The following is a 23,163-nucleotide window of genomic DNA, read 5'->3' as shown; positions in this document are numbered from 1 at the left end:
AACTATCTCAGGGCTGTGGAGAGGTGGGCATGGATGCTTCTAGGATGCACCTATCAATGGAGGGATGACACCAGGTGCTCTGAGCACTAGCTCCTCCCTGTCAAGTGTGTCAGCAGGCAGCCTCCTAGAGCAATACGACTTGGCTTTATTCCAGAAAGAACTTAAGACTGACGACAGAAACTGCAAGGAGGGAGCTTACATTAAAAGTGGGAAGTCTTCCTCCAAGGCCTGTGCTCAAATCACTTCTATCACCTCAAGGATTTTTCAGACACTGAGTCAATGGCTTCAGGTCCACTATGTCCAACTCAACTTCCTCCTATTACCCTGTGGAGACCGAGGCATCCAGCCCTGACAATAAACTGCTCTCCCAGCTCCTCCCCACGACTCCAGGAGGGGCAGAACCATCGTTCTCTGTTATTCCTCTCGGCTGGGAGCAGGGAGCAGGGAGCACGCGACTATCAGAACCATCAGGTCCAGTACAGGGCGCGGTTAAAGCAAATCTTTACAACAGGAGTAGCCAATTAGCAAATTCAGCGATTACTCCTCTACTTATATTTGTACGGTCCTTAACCTTCCAAGTTATGGCTTGAATATAGGTTTCAACTCATGACTATGTGGACTGGTCCATTGCTATTTTATGAAATACATGATATGAAATTAAAAAATACTCATGGAAACATAAAGCATTTGTTTATTATTGCTATAATCAAGGCAAAATCTCTTAAAACAACTGGCCTTGATAATGGAAGTATAATCAGAACCATTATTCATGAATTCACAGTTTGTTCTCCTCTGCTGTTCAGACTTCACGGTTTCACACATACGATCTACCACAGACCTTTATTACACAAGAGGAAGAATGAACTTGGAAGTCACAAAGCATGGCTTAACCACTTCCTTAGTCACCTGACTTCAGATCAATCACTTACTGTGAACCTGTTTCATCCTGTGTTTAAAAAAAAATGGGAGGGGAGGAGGGGCCAGAATGAACCCAGCCCCTTGGAGGCTCCACTGAGAAAACACGGGTGATATCTGAGAGAACATAAAGGAAATCACCCTGTATACTCGAAAAAATTATACAAAATAGAATATCACTAACAACAGTGGTTCGAACTCCTGCAGGGAGGGGCAGGAACCCTCACTAAAGTCTACATTCCTGGCAGCCTGCGTGACAGTCACTGAGAATCTGAAATCCTGGGGACAGGACAAAGGATATTAATGACCAAACCTCCAAACTCACTAAGGAAGGACCTGGCCTGACAAGCCACGTAATACGGACCCAGCTTTACCCTAGAAACACTTTGTCAGTTTTATTTTACCTTAATATACATCTGTACAGGCAATAATAAAAAGGTTATTACACAACAATTCAGTGAGTTTTACCTAGTTTCAAGAATAATGCATGCAGTTACAAATGAGAGGTAGAAACACTGTATTAAAGACCTAAAAATACAAACATCATATAAATAAATGTTCAAATTAATTGCTGGAATTTCATAGAGATAAATAAGGTAAAAATTACATTACTTTGTCAAAGTAAAGGAAAACCATATTTTGTTTGTTTTTATCAGTACACTAAAATTAGGTTAATGCCAAAGAGTTTCTGTGCAATTCGTCAGAGTTCAGATTATATTACCTAAAGGGATTAAAGTAAAAAGATTAAAACTGGAGAATGGTTTATTCAAGTATTCAAGCAGGTAAGTAAAAGAAACCAAGTAACATACAATGTAGGAACCATTTCTGGAGGGACGTTAACTGCCTGCATTCTCCATGACTAGCTGTTTGGTGAACTGTCAGGATTAACATGAAAAATACACATTAGGCTGAAGAGAGCTGCCCATTTTCCTAATAGAAAACAAACCTCATTTTTCACTAACTTCATGTAGAAACTCCACATCACTAACAAGCCTTCAGATCACCAACTTTGTTTTGGCCCTATTAAAACTCTTGAGAGAATCTCTTGACTGATATTTTTTCTAACACTGCCCAAATAAACCCAGCCTTTAATAAACCTAGAGGTCACAGGCATCAATGCACATTCTACATGCACAAAAAATGCAACCAAAAGCAAACAACCAGCAACTCAAAAATATTGCTGAGAAGATCTGCAGGTGTAGATGAATAGGTTAAAAAAATGCGAAGGTTCACATGAACACAAGTTTTTACCATTGAAAAGTTCACTAGAGATTACATGTGAATTCTGGAAAGGGTACGTGTATATAATCAAGTAAAATATTTTAAACAAGTCCATTGTGCCGCAGTTAGTTTTAAATTGCAAAATCCAATACACGGTTGTTTTAATAAATTAGTGCAATATGAAAGATTTTGGAAGATTAACATGTGTCCATATTAGATCAAATTGAAGATTTCACAATTTCTTCCAAGAGCCATCTTTTGCTTCTTCTTAAGCTATTTCTTCCTGAGGTGGTTAAGGATGCATGCTCAGATTTAGACAAACTCACCCCACATATCAAACTGCCTGGATGAGATGTAGGTTTTTTTACTTTTATACCTCAGTAAACACGTGGAATCTCACACACTGCTCTGGTAAACTGAGTGAAGAGCCACTCACTTTGTTTCCTTCTTAATTATCCTTAAGAATAACTGTACTGATAATTCTAGTTCTAAGGTGCATTTATTTACCAAGTTCAAACTGAGAGCCAAGTGGAATACTCTTGTGTCTGCTTCTACAAAGAAAGAGGGAAGGGGTAGCTTCTCCGATAAGGCAGATTTCCTACAAATATGTAGTTTTTGGATTGTTTTTCCTTTTTGAAATCACTGCTTGCTCTTTGGTAGTCACCAGGTAAGAAACTTCAGTTTCCTGGGGATGGGACAACAGAATCCAAGCTACACTCCCAGCCGTATCCCCTCATACTGGTCCATGGGACAAGCCTGCTGCCGCTCACATGGTTGAGGCGCTATAGCAGAGTGCTGACAATCTTCTTTCAATACTAGATTTATCTAGAAATAAAAAAATTCATAATGAAAATCATTATATTTTTAAAACCAAGGAAAGAAGAACTAATAAAAAAAAATCACTAATTCTCTACCTACGTCCTCATCTCTGTTCCGTCTTTGCCCCAAAGTTAACAGTTCTGAATATTTTTCTTCTTTCTGCCTGGTAATTGTTTAGATACGATTTCTAGCTTGGTGCTGCACAGTGGTAAAATTTAGATTAGCATGTCAAATAAAGAACATTTAGGTTTTAACAGCTAGCTTGCTGGCTGGCCCTGTGGCTTGGTGGTTAAGTGCGCGCGCTGCAATGCTGGTGGCCCGGGTTCGGATCCCGGGTGCGCATCGAGGCACCACTTCTCCGTCCATCCTGAGGCCGAGTCCCACATACAGCAACTAGAAGGATGTGCAGCTATGACATACAACTATCTACTGGGGCTTTGGGGGGAAAAAATAAAATAAATAAAATCTTAAAAAAAAAAAAAAAACAGCTAGCTTGCTCACAATTGCAAATAATTTTAGAACCGCCATCCCCATGTGGCTCTTCAAAATGTGGTATGACCACATCTACTCCAAGGGGTCCACCATTCCTCTTCAATAACCAGACCAGGGGGCTTATATGTGATAAGTGATAATACCATCCTGGTGTGCTGTCAGTCTCCACTCTGCTGTCTATACCAAATCTGAAGTACACAGGGTCTTCACAGGATTCTTCAGTCACTAAGCCCACAAAGCTTAAAATAGTTGCATTATTATTTAATAATAAAAACAAAGTTCTCTACATACACGAACACACACCCACCAACACAGTAATGCAGTGCAGAAATCTAAAGACTGATGACAAAAGCGATGAGTACTTTACAAGCATTATCTCTAATCCTCACAACAACCACGCAAGGCAGGCATTGTTCCCTCATCTTTTAGAAGAAGAAACTGAGACCACAGAAAGGATAAGTAATTTGCCCAAGGTTGGAAATCCAAGATTCAAACCCAGGAGTAGGATTCCAAACCCCAAGCTCTTCCTACTGTACCTGTAGCAGACAACTAGATTGCACTCAACAAACACACTACTTTCTAAGTCAACTTACATTTATGTACATTTTCAATATCTGCAGGGTCCTGGAGAATCTTAGTGAGGCCTTCCAAAAGAAGGGCTGCTTTATGATAGCGATAAACAATATCTTCAGTCTGCTGAAACATCTCATCCAGGGCTGCAGATTGAACCTAGAGTCAGTCAACAAAAACGAGAAGATTCTCAACTTTTCCAAAATACAAATCCATTTGGACAATGCAGCTTTAAATGGAATCTATCTAAAATTAACACATTTTGACAAAATGACATAATCTACCAAACTATATAAAACTTAAAGATTCACCAGATGAGTGATATAAAGGAGCTTCTTGACAAGAGTTATTCTGCATTCAAACATAGCCTTCTCATACTCAGAGCTTCATGACTCATAAAATTTATACTTGTGAATTGGCTCTTCTATGACTTCATAGAAGCTTATTTTAAAAAAAAAAAAACTTATTTTAAACATACACTTTCACGCTAGAGTAACCTGGCATTTCATTAAAGTAGATTTTGTTAAGTAAAGTAATTAATGTTAAAAGCCACTTATCAGCTGCTTCTTTTAGTTAAAGAATTTTCTCCTGTAGTCATTCATTCATTCAGAGATACTGACTGAGCACCTACTAAGTGCCAGGCACTGAGCATACAATGAAGGAGAGCTCACAGTCTAGAGGGAGATAGAGGCCTGCAAAACATGCTATTTAAATTCCAAGGGATACATGGTATTACAGGAGGAAGCCCCAGATGTTACGGAATATATATGAGGTGCATCTAACCCCACTATGGAAGGAACAGAAGGTTAGGGAAAGCCTCCAGGAGGTGACGTTTGGGCCAAGACATAAAGAAAAAGTAGGAGCTAGCCAGGCAATGGGAAAGGCGGGTAGGGGCTTTCCAGAAAGAGAGGACAGCAGTATTATTCATGGAGTTATGAGTATTTGAGGAGTTTCCCAACAGCTTTTTGATTTTCTCTTTAATCATTAAATGCCAGGGACTGTCAGTAATTCAGTATCCTAATTTACTTGTCAATATGCTCTGTCTCTTTGAAAAAATAACTTAAAGCCATTTACAATAAGATAAATAAAATGGATACAGAACATCAGAGCCATGAAAAGGAAGACGAAATAACTAAACCTAAGTGTTAATATCTCTAAGCATGCTTATGATGGGGTTCAGGGCAGGCCGCCCCAAAATACACCACTTTGGCATATTAATTATTTTGAATTAAAGTTACTTAAGAAACAGCCAGTGCAAGCAGAACACTCTGACCCTCCCCTGTCCCCCTGAAAGCAGGAAATCAATCTCCCATGTGAAAGGTACCCTCCCTGCATCAGGAAGTAGACAGACATCCTTATCATCAGAGACAGGGAATTCAGGGCCAAGAAGGCTGTGTAAACAAATTCTGCTTAGCTTCCTCACTAATTAGGATCCAAGCCTAAGCGTCTTTGTCTTGTCACATCCTCATAAATTTATTATTTCTTTGTCTAAACGGTACAAAAGCTGCCTGCTTTGGTCACTTCTTTGGGCCTCGTATTCTCATGGAGCCCTTGTACGTACGAAATTAAATTTGATTTTCTCCTGTTAATCTGTGTCCTGTCAATTTAATTATTAGACCAGTCAGAAGAACCTAGGAGGGCAGAGGAAAAATTTTTCCTCCCCAACACTAAGCAGCCAGGGCAAAAAGACCAATTTATTGAAGTTACATGGCTCTTATCATCAGAAAAGAAAGAAGCGCTATAATTTCTTATGAGATGACACTTTTCTTGGCACAAATTTCTAAAAAAAAAATTTTATCACTTGAAGTCTTAATTCAGTACAGAGTGATACAATGCATATTATTCATGTCAATAGTTTATAGCAAAATAATGTATATTATTCTTACCAATAGTTTATATTCCAAAGTTATTTTCATATGACTTTTTATTATAACAGTTTTCAAAATAAGGCCAAGGGTGTAATATAACAGTACAATTCAAAGTAGATAAATTTTGAGGGGAGGAGGGAGGTCTATTATGTTAATGTGGTAAAAATAAGATTGGTCAATAATTAATTTTTTCCCCCACTTAACCACTTAACTTTTTTAACAGTCCCTAACTTCAACTATACTTTAGAGAAATTTTTTCCCCATGAGACAGAAAACAATTTCCAATAGTATAACCAGACAATTGGAAAAGCAGATTTTACTTTGTGTCTATACTTCAATAAAGTCAGTAAGCAGAATCTGAGCACACGAATTTTTGCGGTTAACAGAGCAGTATTTTTTTTAATGTTTTATCAAGCCAAATTTCTTCAATAGTAGAAAATGCAGAAATAGATTCAGCTAAAGCTTTTAGATGCAAACTATAAAAAGATTAAATCATGCCTAACATTAGCAATTTTTAAGAGGCATAATAAAATTTTACCAAATGTAACCGTTACTTAATGTGTCACTTAAATGTTAACTAAGTCCAATTACTCCTTTAGTAAGAGGTAATCACGGTACTTGGGACTTGGGAGTGGTAGGGCATAAATTCTTTTTAAAAGGATAATGTCAAGTAGGTATTCAATTCAAAAGATACTCTTAAAGATAAGTAGTACTATAAAATATTAAACCTTAAAAACGGTTACCATTTCTACAGCACAATTATAGATGAGTTTCTCTGCAGTTACGCTGTTGATTTCATCAATAAATCTCTGTTTGTCCGAGAAGAAACGATTCAGCTTTTCTGTAAGTTTCTTGCACATGGTGATGCAGAATTTATATCGTTCATTCAGATTTTTGACAACTGAAAAAAAGTTGAGATGAGAATTTTAATTTTCCTCCAGAAATAAAGTCACAGTGACATGCACTTTTCCTGCTGATTTAAAGAAAGTGACACTAAATGATCATTGAAAAAAATGACCGGAAATCAGATTCTTTCAAATGTTCTCTCTTTCAGTCAAGAAAAGATTGAGAATAAAAGCACTTCTGACTGCTCTCTGTATCAATTAAACGGCAAAAACAAAAACAGAAAAGCCAGCATCTTTTCCCACTTAAGAATATTTAATTACACAGTGATTCCTCATCAAAAACTTCCTTTCTTAGTGTAATGGCAAAGGGGCAGCTCCAGCACCCCGGGAGTCACACAACGTCACACTCCAGCCTTACCTTGTTTCACAGCTGTGGATGGGCTCAGCTTCCCAGACTTGACCTGGGCTTTGGCGAGATGCAGAGACGCTGCCAGCAGCTGTGCTGCTTTCATGTATAACACCAGCTGCTCCACCCGCCTGCACCCGGAAGACAGCAAGCAGTGTTACCTTGTGAACCAACACGCCAGACGCGGCTCTCCACGCATCAGGTCACCACTAAAATAGCCTTTCTAAGGGAATATCCTTCTCCTTGATATTTTCTAATGCACAAATAACTCCTGAAAGGAGAAGGTTTGGCCTGGAAAAACACGTGTCTATTTTGAATACAACAGATACACTCAGATAAAATCAATACAATCCCTTTACCATCAAATATCTTCAACAGTATAAATTATAGGGAAAAGGCAATGCTATGGTTGCAGAATCTCTAAGTCTTGGCTCATACAGTGAAATCTAGTACAATGAAATAACAGAGACTCCTTCGCAGCTTTTAATAATGAGACATGATCTTCAGTGGATGACAAGTCCTCTATTTCAGACACAAATTTACAGAAAGCAAGAAGACTCTGGAAATGAATGACCAAGGGGCACCTACCCCCAGTCTTTGCTCAGTTGGCTGATCTGGTCCACAACCACACTCTCCTGGATCTGGTACAAGGAGACAGCGGACGTGCACAGCTCTGGGTTCCCTCCTCGCACAGCTGTCAGGTCCAGCACACACTCAGTGAACATCAGCATCACATTCAGGTGGCGTAAGGTGTCTGTGTGTTCTCGCTGCGGCAAAACCAATTAGTCTTAGAAACTTTCAGGTTAAGAAGAGGTGCATACTCATTTCTGCATATAAACCATGGCCACCACTAATGTTTTTCTACACTTATGAATATCAGAATGATCAGAAGAGATTGAGATTTTTATTTTTTATTTTTTTTTTTTTTTAAAGATTTTATTTATTCAGTTTTTCCCCCCAAAGCCCCAGTAGATAGTTGTATGTCATAGGTTCACATCCTTCTAGTTGCTGTATGTGGGACTCGGCCTCACGTTGGACGGAGAAGTGGTGCCTCGGGGCGCGCCCGGGATCCGAACCCGGGCCGCCAGCATCAGAGCGCGCGCACTTAACCGCTAAGCCACGGAGCCGGCCCGAGATTGAGATTTTTAAATTCCAGAAAACTAGTGAGAAGATAAACACAAATGAAACCAAATATAGGCATGTGCACGTGTTTGTGTGTATGAGAGCACCCACACAATTAAGCTTCAAAGATATGAAGTCACTGTGCTTTTACCAGTAACAAATGAAGTACTAAACAAGTAAATCAATATACATGAGACAAAAACATGACAAAATAGATACCAAGATTATAAGGATACTCTGCACACTAAACCACACTTCTTGATATCTTAGTGAATTCTACTGAATTATAATTTCAGAGATCCTTTATTTTAATTTCTGCTGGTTTTTTAGTTAACAGTGATTTCTAATATCAATGCTCTAAATTTCTGTGATCTTTTAGTTAAAGAGGGGAGGACAGATAGACATAATAGTGTGCATTAAAAACAGGTATTCTAGGGGCCGGCCTAGTGGCGTAGTGGTTAAGTTTGCGCACTCCGCTTCAGCGGCCCAGGGTTCACAGTTCGGATCCCAGTGTGGACCTATGCACCGCTCGTCTAAGCCACACTGTGGCAGCGTCCCACATACAAAATAGAGGAAGATGGGCACAGATGTTAGCTCAGGGCCTATCTTCCTCACACACACACACACACACACACACACACACACGAAAAGGGTATTCTAATATTAATGTTGTTCTGAGATTTGTTTTTAGCTATAAACGTATTTTGAAATATGAAATAAGACTAAGTTTCTCATTCTCCTTTCAAAGTTAAAAAAGGATGAGAATCATTTTCCTAGAGACAGGAGAACCAACCAACCAACTTTTGAAAGTCTCTCTGTTCAATGACAGCATATTGGACTACATGTTCCAATGCACTGGAATACATATTGGGACATAATTTATGTCTAATATGATGGAGACTGAAAAAATTCTGAAGATTGTTTTTCCAATCTTAAATTGGATTACATACATTTCCAAAATTACTACTAAACTTACTAAAAAATCACTACTAAAATTATGCATGCAATATTTTATAACTTTTATATGAAATATTTAATTCTCATTCACACAAAGTAGAAATGTTAGAGTTCCAGCACAGAGAGGGAATTTGCTCTGTAGTTGGCCTGGAAAATTGATCATCTTAATGAAATACAGGCTAAGTTAGCATTGTATTCAGTGACTGGGGACACAGTGCAGTCCACTGAATGCTGCCCTCGAGTCGAGACTGGGGACCTGAGCTGGCACAGTCTTTGGAATCATAAAGTTAACATCTCTTGTTCTAGACTCAGCATGCTTCAGATTATAATGTGTTTTTCCCTGTAGAACTGGCTCCATGGAGGGAAGGTACTGGTCTACAAATGTGAGCATCTAGTCTGCTTGGCAGGTTTATTTCTCTCAGTGTTAGCGACTAATCTGGCATTACGGTTTATTTTTTTTTTAAACCTAAGTTTAAGCGTATTATTTTTATCTTATAAAGAAAAGCAAGCTTTGAGAATAAAACGTTATGGTTTTAGGACAAAGATTATGCTTTACAAGTCCAATAAGCAGTAAATAAACTTCAGGTAAAAAATTAAGAACACAAAATCTATGCGTGTCACTTCCTATCAACCAAAGCTAGTTATGGATGAGTATCATTGTCAACATTATTCTGAAAATATATCAGCAATACTTTTCAAATACAAAAGAAAAGAAAAGTTAAAGAGAAGAAAAAAAACTTCAGAACTTTCTATAGTATTTTGCTCTTTCGCCAACACTAGAACATTCTCCTACGGTATCAACATTACGATGACATCGCACAATGGTCTTTCTCTACCTCCATCAGTGTCTCCTCTGGCAGTTCAGGGGCTTCAAAGGTGATGAGCCCCTCTAGGCTAGGGGGTGAAGCACCATAAGGCATGTATCTCAGGCTGGGAGCTGTCTCTGCTCCCGGAGGGGAAGACCCCGGGCACGGCCCAGGCGGGGAGCCCACACACACGCGGCCACTCGCAGAGCACAGGGAACCTCCGGAGCTGCTGGAGCCCACTGCAATGAAACAGGACAGGTGGCACCGTGCCCGGAGTGAGCGCACAGAGTTAAGGGCTTCTGCCCACTCCTACTATCAAAGGAACAAAGGAAACGCTAAAAGGAAAGTCACTGACCCCCTATTTGAGCACATGAATAGGTTTTATTTTTCCATGTTCACCTTTATTTCTTGTCTATATGTTTATTTTGCAGACATCATCACAGCCAGTTTTTAAATATTGTTTTAAACAAATTTATAGCATATATATTTCTCCCTGTTGCTCCACAGTCTTCATAATTATAAAACTTGATGAATGCATAGTAGTTCACTAAATTTATATATGTGATGCTTATCTGGAGGCATTTATACTATTTCTGATTTTTTTATACCAGAAATAACGAAATCTGCAGCTTTCCTTTCTTTTGAATGATTTGTGATAAATACTGCAAAGTGGTATTATAAAACAGGAATGGGATTACCATAGATTAAATATTATAAACATTTTCACAGCTCTCTGTAAGAACTGCTATGCTACTTTCTAAAGCAGCCATGAATAAGCACACAGATCCCACTAAACCTCAACAACACTGGGCAGTATATATTTTTCTAATGTTGGCTTAGTCAATAGGTATAAAATGTTATTTTCTTAAAATGGTATTTTATTATTAATACTTTTCGTAATCTTAAAAACAAGATCATTAGCTCTACTTCCTCTCTCGTTATCTATTTATATCCTTTGCTTATTAATCTACTGATATCTTGATTAATGACTTATTTAGCATAAGAGAACTTAAAGGACACAAGGTACAACACATAAGATGAGGTCAATGATAACTCACTGCAGTCTAATCTAAATACTTTCTTCATGTTTAGTTTCATAACCTGTCTACAGAGTATGGATGACAACACCAGCCTATCAGCTGTCTCAGTGTACACAGGGCTAAGTGCAAAGATGGGGACCCAAAGCACAAAACAGGTTAAAACTTAGGATTCTAAAACAACAAAACAAAGATAAACAACCTATCATTTTCAAAAAATTTACTGGATTTACTAAAATAAGCCTTTAATATAAGCTAAGAAGCACCATATATCATAGCTGCTTCATCATGAAGTCACATTTATATTATAATGCTATAATATTATACATTATTATAAATAGATAATGTGGCACTTTAAGTTTTTTTTTTTTCACGAATATTGCCTCATTTACTCCTTATAACCCTTAAGGTAAAGAAAATAGTTAACTCCACTTAACCAGAGAAGTTAAGTTACTTATCTAAGTTACACCATTAAGTCATTATCAGAACACTACACCCCAAACACTAGCCAAACATTGTAATAAGACAGTTCTTCACCTGAGGTTGTTCTTGTTCGAAGGACCATATGGGTACAAGTGGGGGCTGTGGCACTGTGTGGAGGAGATCCAACAGTGAACAGGACAGCCCTGGAACTTGCTGCTGTTCCTACAGGAGGCGCCAGCACAACACCACAGGCTCCTGCAGGGGCTACAATAACAAGTTACTTTGACAGTGCTTCTATCTGGGGGTGGGATTATAAGGAGACCTTTACTTTTATATTAGGGTGTTTTGTTTTTTTTTACAATAAGCATTTATTACTCTTATAAATCAGAAAATTCAATAGAGATCTCCATTAAAAATATTTTATAGTAACTCTTCACATCAAAGCCTAGTTATTTAGAATTATTTCTGTATACTCCTAAAATACGTGAACTGCAGTCACACCTTTTGAGGATAATTTGAAAAAGTGGAAACCAAGAACTGGGAATAAAAACGTGAGGTAAAGCTGAAGGGAGATCAGGAGTTGCCATAGCAACAGAGCTTTAGGAAAAGTCAGAGTCCATTACTCCTCAGAACTGCACTTAGATGTGTCAGGAAGAAAAGGAAGTGGGAAAGGTGTCACAGGGGCCTAACAGGCTGAGCTTGGGATAAATCGAGAGAAGGTGAAAAATCCCCCAAGCACTAAACTAAGAGGAATCAATAAAAGTTGTCCAAAGCTTTTTCACATCAAGCATCTGAAAAACATGACATTTCTGAATGTCAGAATGGAGGTAGGTAGAGCCACCAAATCAGATAGAGAAAAGAATTGCCTCTCGGCCGTCCATCTTATCTGCAACAGAGCACAACAAACTTAAAGCATCTAATTAACAGAAGAGAGAGTTCACAAAAATCTTCTAGGGAGCACAGGAACAGTAAGTGGGAGTTAATTAAACATACCTATCATTACACAAGATGTATAAAATGAGATATTCTCTTTATTTAATGTAATCTTTATGATTTTTAGTAGGCATAAAAAGTATTTAAAGATGTTCACGGGTATATTTTAAGAGCCAATGACCCTATTTTTTTCTAAGATCTTAAGTTTTTCCTACTATCAAGAATTTTTATTTTCAGAAACTGAAACTTCATGATTAGAAAGAGAAATTTATAATTTCAAATAATGATGATAAAGTACACACGGAAGAGAGAAAGGAAGAAGACAATAAAAATTATCAAAGATGCATCTTATGCCTAAACATTCTTTAAGAAAAAAATCTGCAGGCTGGCCCCGTGGCTGGGTGGTTAAGTGCGCGCGCTCCACTACTGGTGGCCCGGGTTCAGATCCCAGGCACGCACCAACGCACCACTTCTCCAGCCATGCTGAGGCCACGTCCCACATACAGCAACTAGAAGGATGTGCAACTATGACATACAACTATCTACTGGGGCTTTGGAGGGGCGGGGGAAGGAGGAGGATTGGCAATAGATGTTAGCTCAGAGCCAGTCTTCCTCAGCAAAAAGAGGAGGATTAGCATGGATGTTAGCTCAGGGCTGATCTTCCTCACACACAAAAAAAAAAAGAAAGAAAAAAATCTGCTTTCACATCCATAAACTTGGACTTAAATTATAACACATACTCACATAGAACTTATAAGCTCTAAAAAATTTAAGTTTACTTGTAAAGGAGAATGAGACATAATGTGGTCATTTAGGCAAGCTGTTTTGAAAAATTATCCCAACTCCTCATGACTTAGTGACTTTTGGTAAAAGGCACATAGAAGAAGAACGACTTCCAGAATGGCAGTGTGAAGTACCAAGGAGCACCACAGACCTGCGCCCAGTGAGACAACCGTAACTAGTGAAAATTATTGTTTTTTATTTATATTTTTGGTGAGGAAGATCAGCCCTGTGCTAACATCCGAGGCCAATCCTCCTCTTTCTGCCGAGGAAGACTGGCCCTGGGCTAACATCCGTGCCCATCTTCCTCCACTTTATATGGGACACCGCCACAGCACGGCCTGACAAGCGGTGCATTGGTGCGCACCCAGGATCCAAACCTGCGAACCCTCGGGCCGCCGAAGTGGAGTGCGTGCACCCAACCACTACGCCACCGGGCCAGCCCCTGAAAATTATTTTTAAAAAAACATTTAATGTCTCTTGAAATTGTTCTCGGGGAACATTTATTCGGGAAAATGAAACATTTATGCAAGAATATCTACTACATCTCAGTAAGAACTGTGTCTCCAACCAGCACCTACTCATAGGGTGGAAGTTCTAACCTAAGCCTGTAGATCAAATACTAGGGCCCTGTTGCTCTCACACCAGTTCACTTGTCTGGCAGAGGTTCCATACCAGTAGAGACAAGCCATGAAGACCACAGGCTTCCACCCTACCCAGCACCCAGCTCACAAAGCAGGGGTGTCACTCTAAGAAAAATGGGCCACTGTTCTCATGCCCAGCTCTAGAGTAATGGTGCACAGGATTCCCCCAAGGGGTGGAGGAGGCAGAGAACAGAGAATTCTAAAACTCCCCAAGGAAACTGACTTTATTTGAAACAGATCATGAGGAAGTTCATGCCTAAGAACATTGTCAAAAACAATGGAGATTTTGATGGTAAGCAAATAAGAGGAGGCTATTAGTTCCATGAGAACAACAAGCTAACAAATAGATCATCAAGAAGTTAATCAGAGAGAGAATCAGGGAAAGAGATAGCTGAGAAGAGCCCTCTTATGATCAGAAGAGGCTCAAAGAAGACTGGCTTCAAAGACTACTTCTGCAAAAGGGACAGAATTTAATTAGACAAGACTGTGGAACAACTTATGCCTCAACAATTTGTTGTCAGAAACGATAGAGCAATCAGCTGGCAATTAGTGGAAGCAACCAGCCACGTGTAATACCGACAGAGGCAGAGCCTGAGAGATCAGAGAAAGAGTCAAAGAGAGTCCTGCTAAAACCAGTCATCCCAGGGTAACTGTACACATGCCCAAGGCTGTGCCCTCTGAGGAATGACAGTGGAGGCTTCACACTACAGGGAAAACAGACATCACTGAAATAGTCCAGCCAAGACTAAACAAATAAGTCAGAAACAACAAGCCAAGGGGTGGTGGACCAGAGGGATCAGCATCCAGAATTGGTACAAAAATACTATATATCTACATTATATTATTATATATGCACTTGTCCAGTTTCCAACAAAAAAATTATGACATATACAAATAAACAGTAAAAAGTGACCATACGCAGGAAGAAAAACAGGCAACAGAAACTCCCCTTGAGAGGGCTCAAATGTCAAAATTAGCAGACAAAGACTTTAAAGCAGCTATTTTAAACATGTTCAAATAACTAAAGGAAACCATACTTAAAGAAGTAAAGGAAAGCATGATGACAACATCTCATTAAATAGAGAATATCAATAAAGAAAGAAATTATTTTTAAAAAACCCAAATGGAAATGCTAAAGGTAAAAAGAACAATAACTGAAATGAAAAATTCACTACAGTCGCTCAACAAATTTGAATTGGCAGAAGAAAGAATCCATGAACTTGAAGATAAATCAATAGAGATTATGCAACCTGAAGAATAGAGAGAAAGAGAATGAACCAAAATAAACAGAGCCTCAGAGAAATGTGAGATACCATTAAGTGTACCTATATATGCATAACAGGAGTACCAGAAAGAGAGGAGAGAGAGAAAGCAGCAGAAAAAAATAACCAAACAAATAATGGCTGAAAACTTCTCAAGTTTGATGAAAAACATTAATGTGTAGATCAAAGAAGCTCAACAAACTCAAAGTAAGATAAACTCAAAGAGATCCACACCCAGAAACATCACATAAAACAGTAAAAGCCAAAGACCAAGAGAAATCTTGATAGCAGCAAGAGAAAAATGACTTGTCACATACAAAGGAGCCCAATAAGATTAACGGCTAATTTACAATCAGAAATAATGAAAGCCAGTGGGATGACACATTTAAAGTGCTGAAAGAAAAAAACTGTCAACCAAGAATCTTATATCAAGCAACACTCTTTCAAAAATGAAGGCAAAATAAAGACATTCCTAATAACCAAAAGCTGAGAGAATTCGATACTAGCAGACCTGCTTTATTACAAGAAACACCAAGAAAAGTTCAACAAGCCAAAAGCAACTGACCCCAGATGGAAATTCCAATCTACATGGGGGAAGAAAAGAGTGCTGATAAAAGTAATTATGTAAGTATAAAACACAGTATAACTGCATATTTCTTAACTGTTCTTCTCTTAACTGACTTAAAAAGCAACTGTATAAAACAACATGTTTATAACTGTATTGTTGGGCATATAAGATACAGAAATGCAATATATTTGATAATGACAGCACAAAGGAGGGAAGTGGGGGCAAAGCTGTACTGAAATAAGGAAGTGACACCAGCTGGTAACTCAAATCCACAAAAACAAATGAAGAGAACTGGAAGTGGTAAATAAAAAGGTTAATACAACTATAAATAGATACTTAATCTCTTTTCTTACCTCAGCTTCCTTAAAAGACAAAATTATAAAAGTAATAATTATAACAATGTATCATTGAGTTTCTAACATATATAGAACATGTATAATAATATTAGCACTAAAAAGGAAAGGGAATAGAGCTCTATAGAAGTACTGCATCTGTATTTCATTGTAAATCTGAAGCAGATTCTGATAACTTAATATGTATATTAGTAAGCAAGCAGCAAGAAAATAACTTAAATGAAAAACATTAAAAGGAACAAAATGTTACACTAGAAAATATTCACTTAATGCAAAAGAAAGCAGTAAAGGAAGAAGAGAGAAACAAAAAAGACTTGACATATATAGAAAACAAAAAGTAAAATGCAGATATAAATCCAACTATATAGATAGTAACATTAAATGTGAATGGATTAAACAATCCAATAAAAAGGTAGAGATTGTCAGACTAGATTAAATAAACAAGACCCGACTATATGCCATGTACAGAAGACATACTTTAGATTCAAAAATACAAATAGGTTAAAAAAAAAAAGGATGGGAAATGATAGATCATGCAAACAGCTACCATAAGAAAGCTGTAGGGGTTATATTAATATCAGACAAAATAAACTTTAAAACAAAAATATGTTACTATAAGTAAAAAAGAACATTTCATAATTTAAAGTACCAATTCATCAGAAAGATATAGCAGTTATAGATATATATATGCACCTAACAACAAAACCCCAAAATACATGAAGCATAATGACAGACTGAAGAGAGTAATAGACAATTCAACAATAATCACCCGATCTTAACACAAAGAAATTATTCCGGATTATCCAGTGGGTCCAATGTAATCACAAGGGTCCTTTAAATGTAGAATAGAGAGGAGGAAGGTCAGACTCTAGACTGGCCATTACTGGCTTTCAGGATGGAAGGGGGCCACGAGCCAAGGAATGAGGCAGTCTCTAAAAGTTGGAAAAGGCAAGGAAATGCATTCTCCCCTAGAGCCTCCAGAAAGAATGCAACCCTGTGAACAGCTTAATTTTAGCCCAGTCAGACCCATTTCAGACTTCTGACCTCAGAACTGTAAGATAATACATTTGTGATGTTTTAAAGCACCAAGCTTGTGGTCATTTGTTACAGCAGCAATAGGAAACTAATGCATATGCTAACAAACTACCCGCCTAAAAAAAAAAAACCAGATTTTTCTTACCTATATCCATTGGTCGTTCTGTATTTAAACTATCCGTGCTGCCCTGACGTCCACCTAAAGGTGTCTTTATTTGTTGATCTGATAATTTCCCAGTACTGACAGATCTAAAAAGAAAAGAGATGTTAATAATGGAAAAGTATACTTTAAAAAAATCCAGACATTTAAATAATAAGGGCGATTTAAGCCAAGCCATAAAAGGGTTAATGGGAAGCCAGAGAACAAGGAGACAAAAATAGATACCAAACAATTCAAGGTAGAGATAAAACGTCAATAACCAAAATAAACAAAAGGCAGAAATAGAATATTCAGGAAATTCAGGAAGAGCTCTGTATTTACACAGTTACAGGAAGCATCTATGGTTTTAAGAGATTCTAAATGTATACAGTTCATATCATTAACTATGTGGCATAAACCAGCTACTAAACTAATTTGGTCTGGCTGTTTTTACAATAGAAATATACGTACTATTAGTTTTCGTGTTTAAGGCTGGAAGGAACTGGCATCTTTTACCTGCCAAACACTGCCTTGTTCTGTTGCTCAGACTTCTGCCTCTCACTTCCTTGTACTAAAAGACAATGAGAGCATTCCCGTGGGTCATTCTCATCTTTAGACTGCTCTTCAGAAGGCCCATGACGAGTAACCAAGGCTAGCAGGTTGGAAGATGCTTGCGTTTTAGGGATTTTGAAAGGAGCTGTGGTCTAAAGAAACACGTAAGCTAGTTATTACGATGCGTGAAACATTTAAAATTGACAAGCTGCATGGCACAGCAATCAGGAGCACAGACCCTGAAGTCCATCAGACCTGGATTCAAACACTGACTCTTCTACTTGGAGCCTCTGTGACCTTGGACAGTTTATTTATGCTCTCTAAGCCTCAATTTCCTTTTTTTCAGGATTAAATGGGACAATGTATATAAAGCATTCAGCAGTGAAGGACTTACACTATGACTGGCACATAGCAAGTGGTCATTTGTTACAGCAGCAATAGGAAACTAATGTACATGCTAACAAATTACCTGCCTAAAAAGGAACCAGATTTTTCTTACCTATATCCACTAGTCGTTATGTATTTAAACTATCCGTGCTGCCCTGATGTCCACCTAAAGATGTCTTTATACCTAAATTTTAGCTATTCTCATCATGAATCCTTTCCACAATGTTCTTACTATACTAGTTCATGAGCTACTGTTGAGAGTTCAGCTAAGCTACTCCATAGTATTGCTGCCTCTGCATTTTTTTTTTTTTTTTTTGGTGAGGAAGATCAGCCCTGAGCTAACATCCAATGCCAATCCTCCTCTTTTTGCTGAGGAAGATTGGCCCTGGGCTAACATCCATGCCCATCTTCCTCTACTTTATATGGGATGCTGCCACAGCACAGCTTAACAAGCGGTGCTCGGTGTGCGCCCAGGATCCGAACCTGCAAACCCTGGGCCACCACAGAGGCACGTGCGCACTTAACCGCTACGCCACCAGGCTGGCCTCCTGCCTCCGCATCCATTTTATGTGGCCAAGCAGCCTGCAGGGACTTTAAGCTGACACTAGCCCCTCGTGCAAGCGCATGCTCTGGATAGCAACCCCCAGGGTCACAAGCAAATGTTAAGTACCCGATATGACTTCCCCAACAGCCCTGGTGATCAACAGTTTCCCCCGCCTCCTATGGCCTTCCCCCCGTGTGCCCCTTAGATTAGACCCCTGTGGAGCTTACCAGAACCCCACTCTTTTAGTTTGAGTTGAGCAATCTGGCATTAGCTCAGGAACCCCACAGCACTCCACCCATGGACCCTAATAAAGGCACGTGCCCCTGGTCCTGTCTCTCTCTATCTGCGCTCTGCCTTGACATCCCCGTGTGGCCTCTTGAGGGATGCAGGTACTTCCTCCAGGACCTGCAAGTACTAGACTCGTCTGTTTCCATTTCTCCTGTGGTCTGTTACTGAACCATGGCTCACCATCCAGCACCCTGTGCTCCACTTAACAAATATTAATTTAACAACGTTATACCACCTACAAAAGAGTTTGATAAACACACCTTAGTAGGAGAGCCAATAATTGTTGGTAGAGGAGTTTTAAAGAACCAGTCAGAACTCCGAGGAGAGGACCCCAAGTGCTTGGTGGGAGAGGTCCCAAGGCTGCCAGGCCGACTGGGCTGAGGCGAGCAGCTGTAGCCAGCCCCGGGGTGGGACGGGCACACGGGGTCCGAGTGCTGCTTTCTGAGCTTCTGCTTGTTCTGGTAGATGTCGGTGAGAGCGGGGGCGCTCTGCAGTCTAGCCCCCAGTAAGAGAGGCTGTGGTGACTGAGCCTGCGGCACTGGAGAACCTACCAAGAACATGGATGCCGTGTCAACCCAGAGTGAAGAAGAACAGTGCAAAAATCTAAGAATCAGACAGACGATTCTTAAAATGAGAATTCTAATGAACATTTTGCTTTTCATGAGATATTCTCAAAGTTGTTTACTTGGCAAGAGACTATTTTTTGGCATCCTTTACAAAACAGTGACAAGTTCATTGTCCTTGGTATTCCCAGGAGACAGAAGCTGATGATGGGTATACTATCTGTTTTTATCAGCAGCTAGCAAATAACTCAGATGAATGCAGGGTCTAATTGGCACCAAAGAGAACTATGTAGCAAACGGTTCAAGTTAATAAAAACAATAAAAACCTGCATTGAACAAGACGATTTCCACTGTTTCTATGAATACATACTTGGGTGTATCAATGTAATTATTCTCTTTTCTCACATAGCAACTAAAAGAACTTTTCAAACTAACCCAGAATAACCCCTATTCAATATATATATATATAATGTAGGAAAGAAAATTAGAAAGATAATATACCTTTCCTGGATTTTATTTTATATAAAATACCAAGCATTTGAATAATTTATTTATTTTTGTCAGTTTCATTAATGAAATTCATTTAAAACCTGAAGTATCCACATTCTCTACATAGAAAACACTTGTCCACAGATATTCTTGCCTCCTAAGGAGACACTATATCAAGAGCCTGGGAGATAGGGTCTTGATACAGTGAACAGTTGGCAACCGCAAGGGAAGTCCCCCACACAAACCTTGTTGTTGCCAACTTAAGGTCTACTAAGCCCTGAGCTCCAGTTACAAATTCTTTGGAGCTTCTTGCAAGCCAAGTAACCACCAATAATGTTAAGAACATACAAATCTTCTTAGTGACCTATAACCATCATCTTTCCGAAAACAGGCACCAATAGGAGCTTTTGCTATCAACCACTCCTGGCTTAATCTCATCCTAAATCTGGTACTTAAGTTTTCAGAACTGGGTTCTGCCATACATACACACACACACACACACACACACACACACACACGCATACAAATAAATGAAATTAGGGACAAAATGTTATGATCTGGAGAAAGTTATCTAAGCTTTATTTTAAGAAAACACAAAATATGAGAAACTAAACTTAGGAAAGAGAGCTTTCTTTTTTTTTTTTTTTTTTTTGTGAAGATGATTAGCCCCAAGCTAACATCTGTTGCCAATCCTCCTCTTTTTTGCTGAGGAAGACTGGCCCTAGGCTAACTTCCATGCCCATCTTCCTCTACTTTATTTTTTTTTTTTTTAAAGATTTTATTTATTCAGTTTTTTCCCCCCAAAGCCCCAGTAGATAGTTGTATGTCATAGGTTCACATCCTTCTAGTTGCTGTACGTGGGACTCGGCCTCACGTTGGACGGAGAAGTGGTGCCTCGGGGCGCTCCCGGGATCCGAACCCGGGCCGCCAGCATCAGAGCGCGCACACTTAACCGCTAAGCCACGGAGCCGGCCCATCTTCCTCTACTTTAAATGGGATGCTGCCACAGCATGGCTTGATAAGCGGTGTGTAGGTCCACGCCCGGGATCTGAACCTGCGAACCCTGGGCCACTGAAGCAGAGCGCACACACTTAACCACTATGCCACTGGGCCGGCCCCAAGAGTGCTTTTTTTAAGTAACACAGGATTCCTTTAACTAGCCAACTCCTCAAAAGCACATACAATAAAATTTGACTTATAAACATAGGATTTACACATATCTTACACATATCTACACATAATAGAGCAAATAAATATCTATATTTCTTTTTTACCTGATGCTAACTGGTAGCTCTTATCAAGAATAGTATTAAAGTAATGAAATTTCATTTTCTAGATTGATTTTCACTATCTGTGTGACAATTACTGAAATTTAGCTAACTAACTTAATTCCTAAGACTTACTTTCATAAAAGAATCATATATCCACAGGAAAATATTTGATTGGCTATATGATATGCTAAAATATATTAGACCAAGATTCTCAAAAACAGGATAGCAGAGAAAATATTTCATATCATTCTGTTCTTTTGATAAAAGTCTAGAAAAACATAACTCAAATCCACTTATAAGAGGATTAAAATTATTAATATACCGAATGCATCTCTTACCTGATGAGTTTCTACTTCTGGATTCATGGCCCTGAGGATGTCCACAGCAACACTGACAAAATTGCTCAGGAATGGTACCAACTATGAAAAGGGAAATGGGGAAAAGAAGGAGAAATGATTCAAAACTAACACAAGATGGAAACAGGCAACACATGCACAAACTGCACAGTACATTACAGTTTACAAATTTTAATTAGCAAAGATTTAGTTCAGCTAACACTTACTGAGCAATCAATGTGCTGGGTACACTAAGATCAAAAGTACATATAACCTGCCTTCAAACAAGATCACTAGGAAAGAAAGCCGTGTAAACCAATCAATGCCTGTATCAGGTGTGTCTTGAAGACCGAGAAGTACAAAGAGTTTGCACAACGTGTCTGGGGCTTGCGGAGCTGTAGGAGGCACAGCTGACTGACAGCCCTGCTACTGCCCCTCAGGATCCACAGGCTCCTGCCAAGGCTGCTCCCAGCCAGTGACTGCACGTGGACGAGGCACTAATTCAGGCCAGTTCCAGCAGGTCAGGGAATTTGGGCAACAGTGCTTGGGAACACTCCTCCAGCCTAGCTAAAACCTTCTTAGAACTCACTCTAGTCAAGACTCCTCCTGCCTACTCCTCCTTCCTTCCCTCTCCCCACAGGGGTCAGACCTGCATGGTGGTCTGAAGCGGCTTCCTGGGCACTCCTGCTTCCTCCTCTTTATTCATCACAGGTGTTTCCCCAATCACTCTCGTGCACATCTCTGCACCTACCTTCTTCGCATCTACCTCTGAGAACCCAAACTAACAAGAGGGAGAGTTGGGGAAGGCTTCAGGGAGTTTAAGCAGACAGCAGACATGTCTATAAAAAAGAAGAGGCACTGACCAAGTGGTTGGGCAGGCAGGCAAAGATTAGATCCTGAGGAAGGGCCTCTTCTTGAGTGCAAGGATAAGGTGTGGACATCCCTGGAGCCCAGGGAGTGCCTCAGGGGCTGCTGCGGGGGTGAGGGAGGGCCAAGATTTTGTTTGAAGAAGTTTGTTTAGGTAAAAACAGCTTCAAAACCATTGCAATAGGTGAGGTAGTAATATAAACTTTTCTTTTTTAAACATTATTATTGTGGGGGTTTTTCTTTTTTTTTTCTATCAAGGCTCCTACTTCAATCCTTCTCCCTCTGTGTCCTCCTGAGATTTCTTCCCATTCCCTTTCAATCCTACTCCAGCAGTTTTGACTGAGGGTAGGGGTCCTCTCCTTTGGAAGTAAATATATATATACACACATATATATATAATTTTTTTTTTTTTTAATTTTGAGATCTGCCACCAATGGGCCTTCTCTGCCCCACCTGTTCTTCACCAGCACACCACGCTGTTTCTCACAGATTCTGCCATCTCAGTCGCTTTGGCCTTTCTTACATGTATTCTGAAACTGGAGCATTTTCTTTGTCTCTTAGTTTCACCAAACATGTGGTTTTAGGTTTGTTTTCATTTGGTTGGGTTTTTGTTGTTGCTCTGGTTTTACTGTTTGCTTTTGTTTGTTTGTTTTAGCATTCTCCCTGTTGCTG

General features: G+C 39.2%; 1 protein-coding gene across 7 annotated transcripts in view; it reads right to left on the bottom strand.

Moving 5' to 3' along the window:
* Nucleotides 1–673: 673 nt before the first annotated feature.
* ULK2 (unc-51 like autophagy activating kinase 2) overlaps nucleotides 674–23,163 on the bottom strand; it is a 94,760-nt gene continuing 72,270 nt past the window's right edge. For 4 of the 7 annotated variants that reach the window (XM_087440387.1, XM_087440391.1, XM_087440388.1 and 1 more), the window contains 11 exons: nucleotides 21,628–21,708; nucleotides 19,227–19,513; nucleotides 17,712–17,899; nucleotides 17,202–17,305; nucleotides 11,596–11,745; nucleotides 10,052–10,260; nucleotides 7,725–7,903; nucleotides 7,149–7,267; nucleotides 6,629–6,786; nucleotides 4,041–4,176; nucleotides 674–2,961 (listed from right to left, as the gene is read on the bottom strand). In XM_087440387.1, the coding sequence (XP_087296513.1) occupies nucleotides 2,903–2,961; nucleotides 4,041–4,176; nucleotides 6,629–6,786; nucleotides 7,149–7,267; nucleotides 7,725–7,903; nucleotides 10,052–10,260; nucleotides 11,596–11,745; nucleotides 17,202–17,305; nucleotides 17,712–17,899; nucleotides 19,227–19,513; nucleotides 21,628–21,708 (1,670 nt within the window). In that variant the 3' untranslated portion in view covers nucleotides 674–2,902. Of the gene's footprint in view, nucleotides 2,962–3,050; nucleotides 3,154–3,393; nucleotides 3,687–4,040; nucleotides 4,177–6,628; nucleotides 6,787–7,148; nucleotides 7,268–7,724; nucleotides 7,904–10,051; nucleotides 10,261–11,595; nucleotides 11,746–17,201; nucleotides 17,306–17,711; nucleotides 17,900–19,226; nucleotides 19,514–21,627; nucleotides 21,709–23,163 lie in introns of those variants that run through there. The other 3 variants (XR_015554615.1, XR_015554616.1, XM_087440389.1) reach the window with 3 other exon arrangements.

The sequence above is a fragment of the Ceratotherium simum genome, chromosome 16 (assembly GCF_057802395.1).
Source record: "Ceratotherium simum simum isolate JZ-2026a chromosome 16, ASM5780239v1, whole genome shotgun sequence".
Taxonomy (NCBI): domain Eukaryota; kingdom Metazoa; phylum Chordata; class Mammalia; order Perissodactyla; family Rhinocerotidae; genus Ceratotherium; species Ceratotherium simum.
This window is presented reverse-complemented; position numbering and strand designations above follow the sequence as displayed.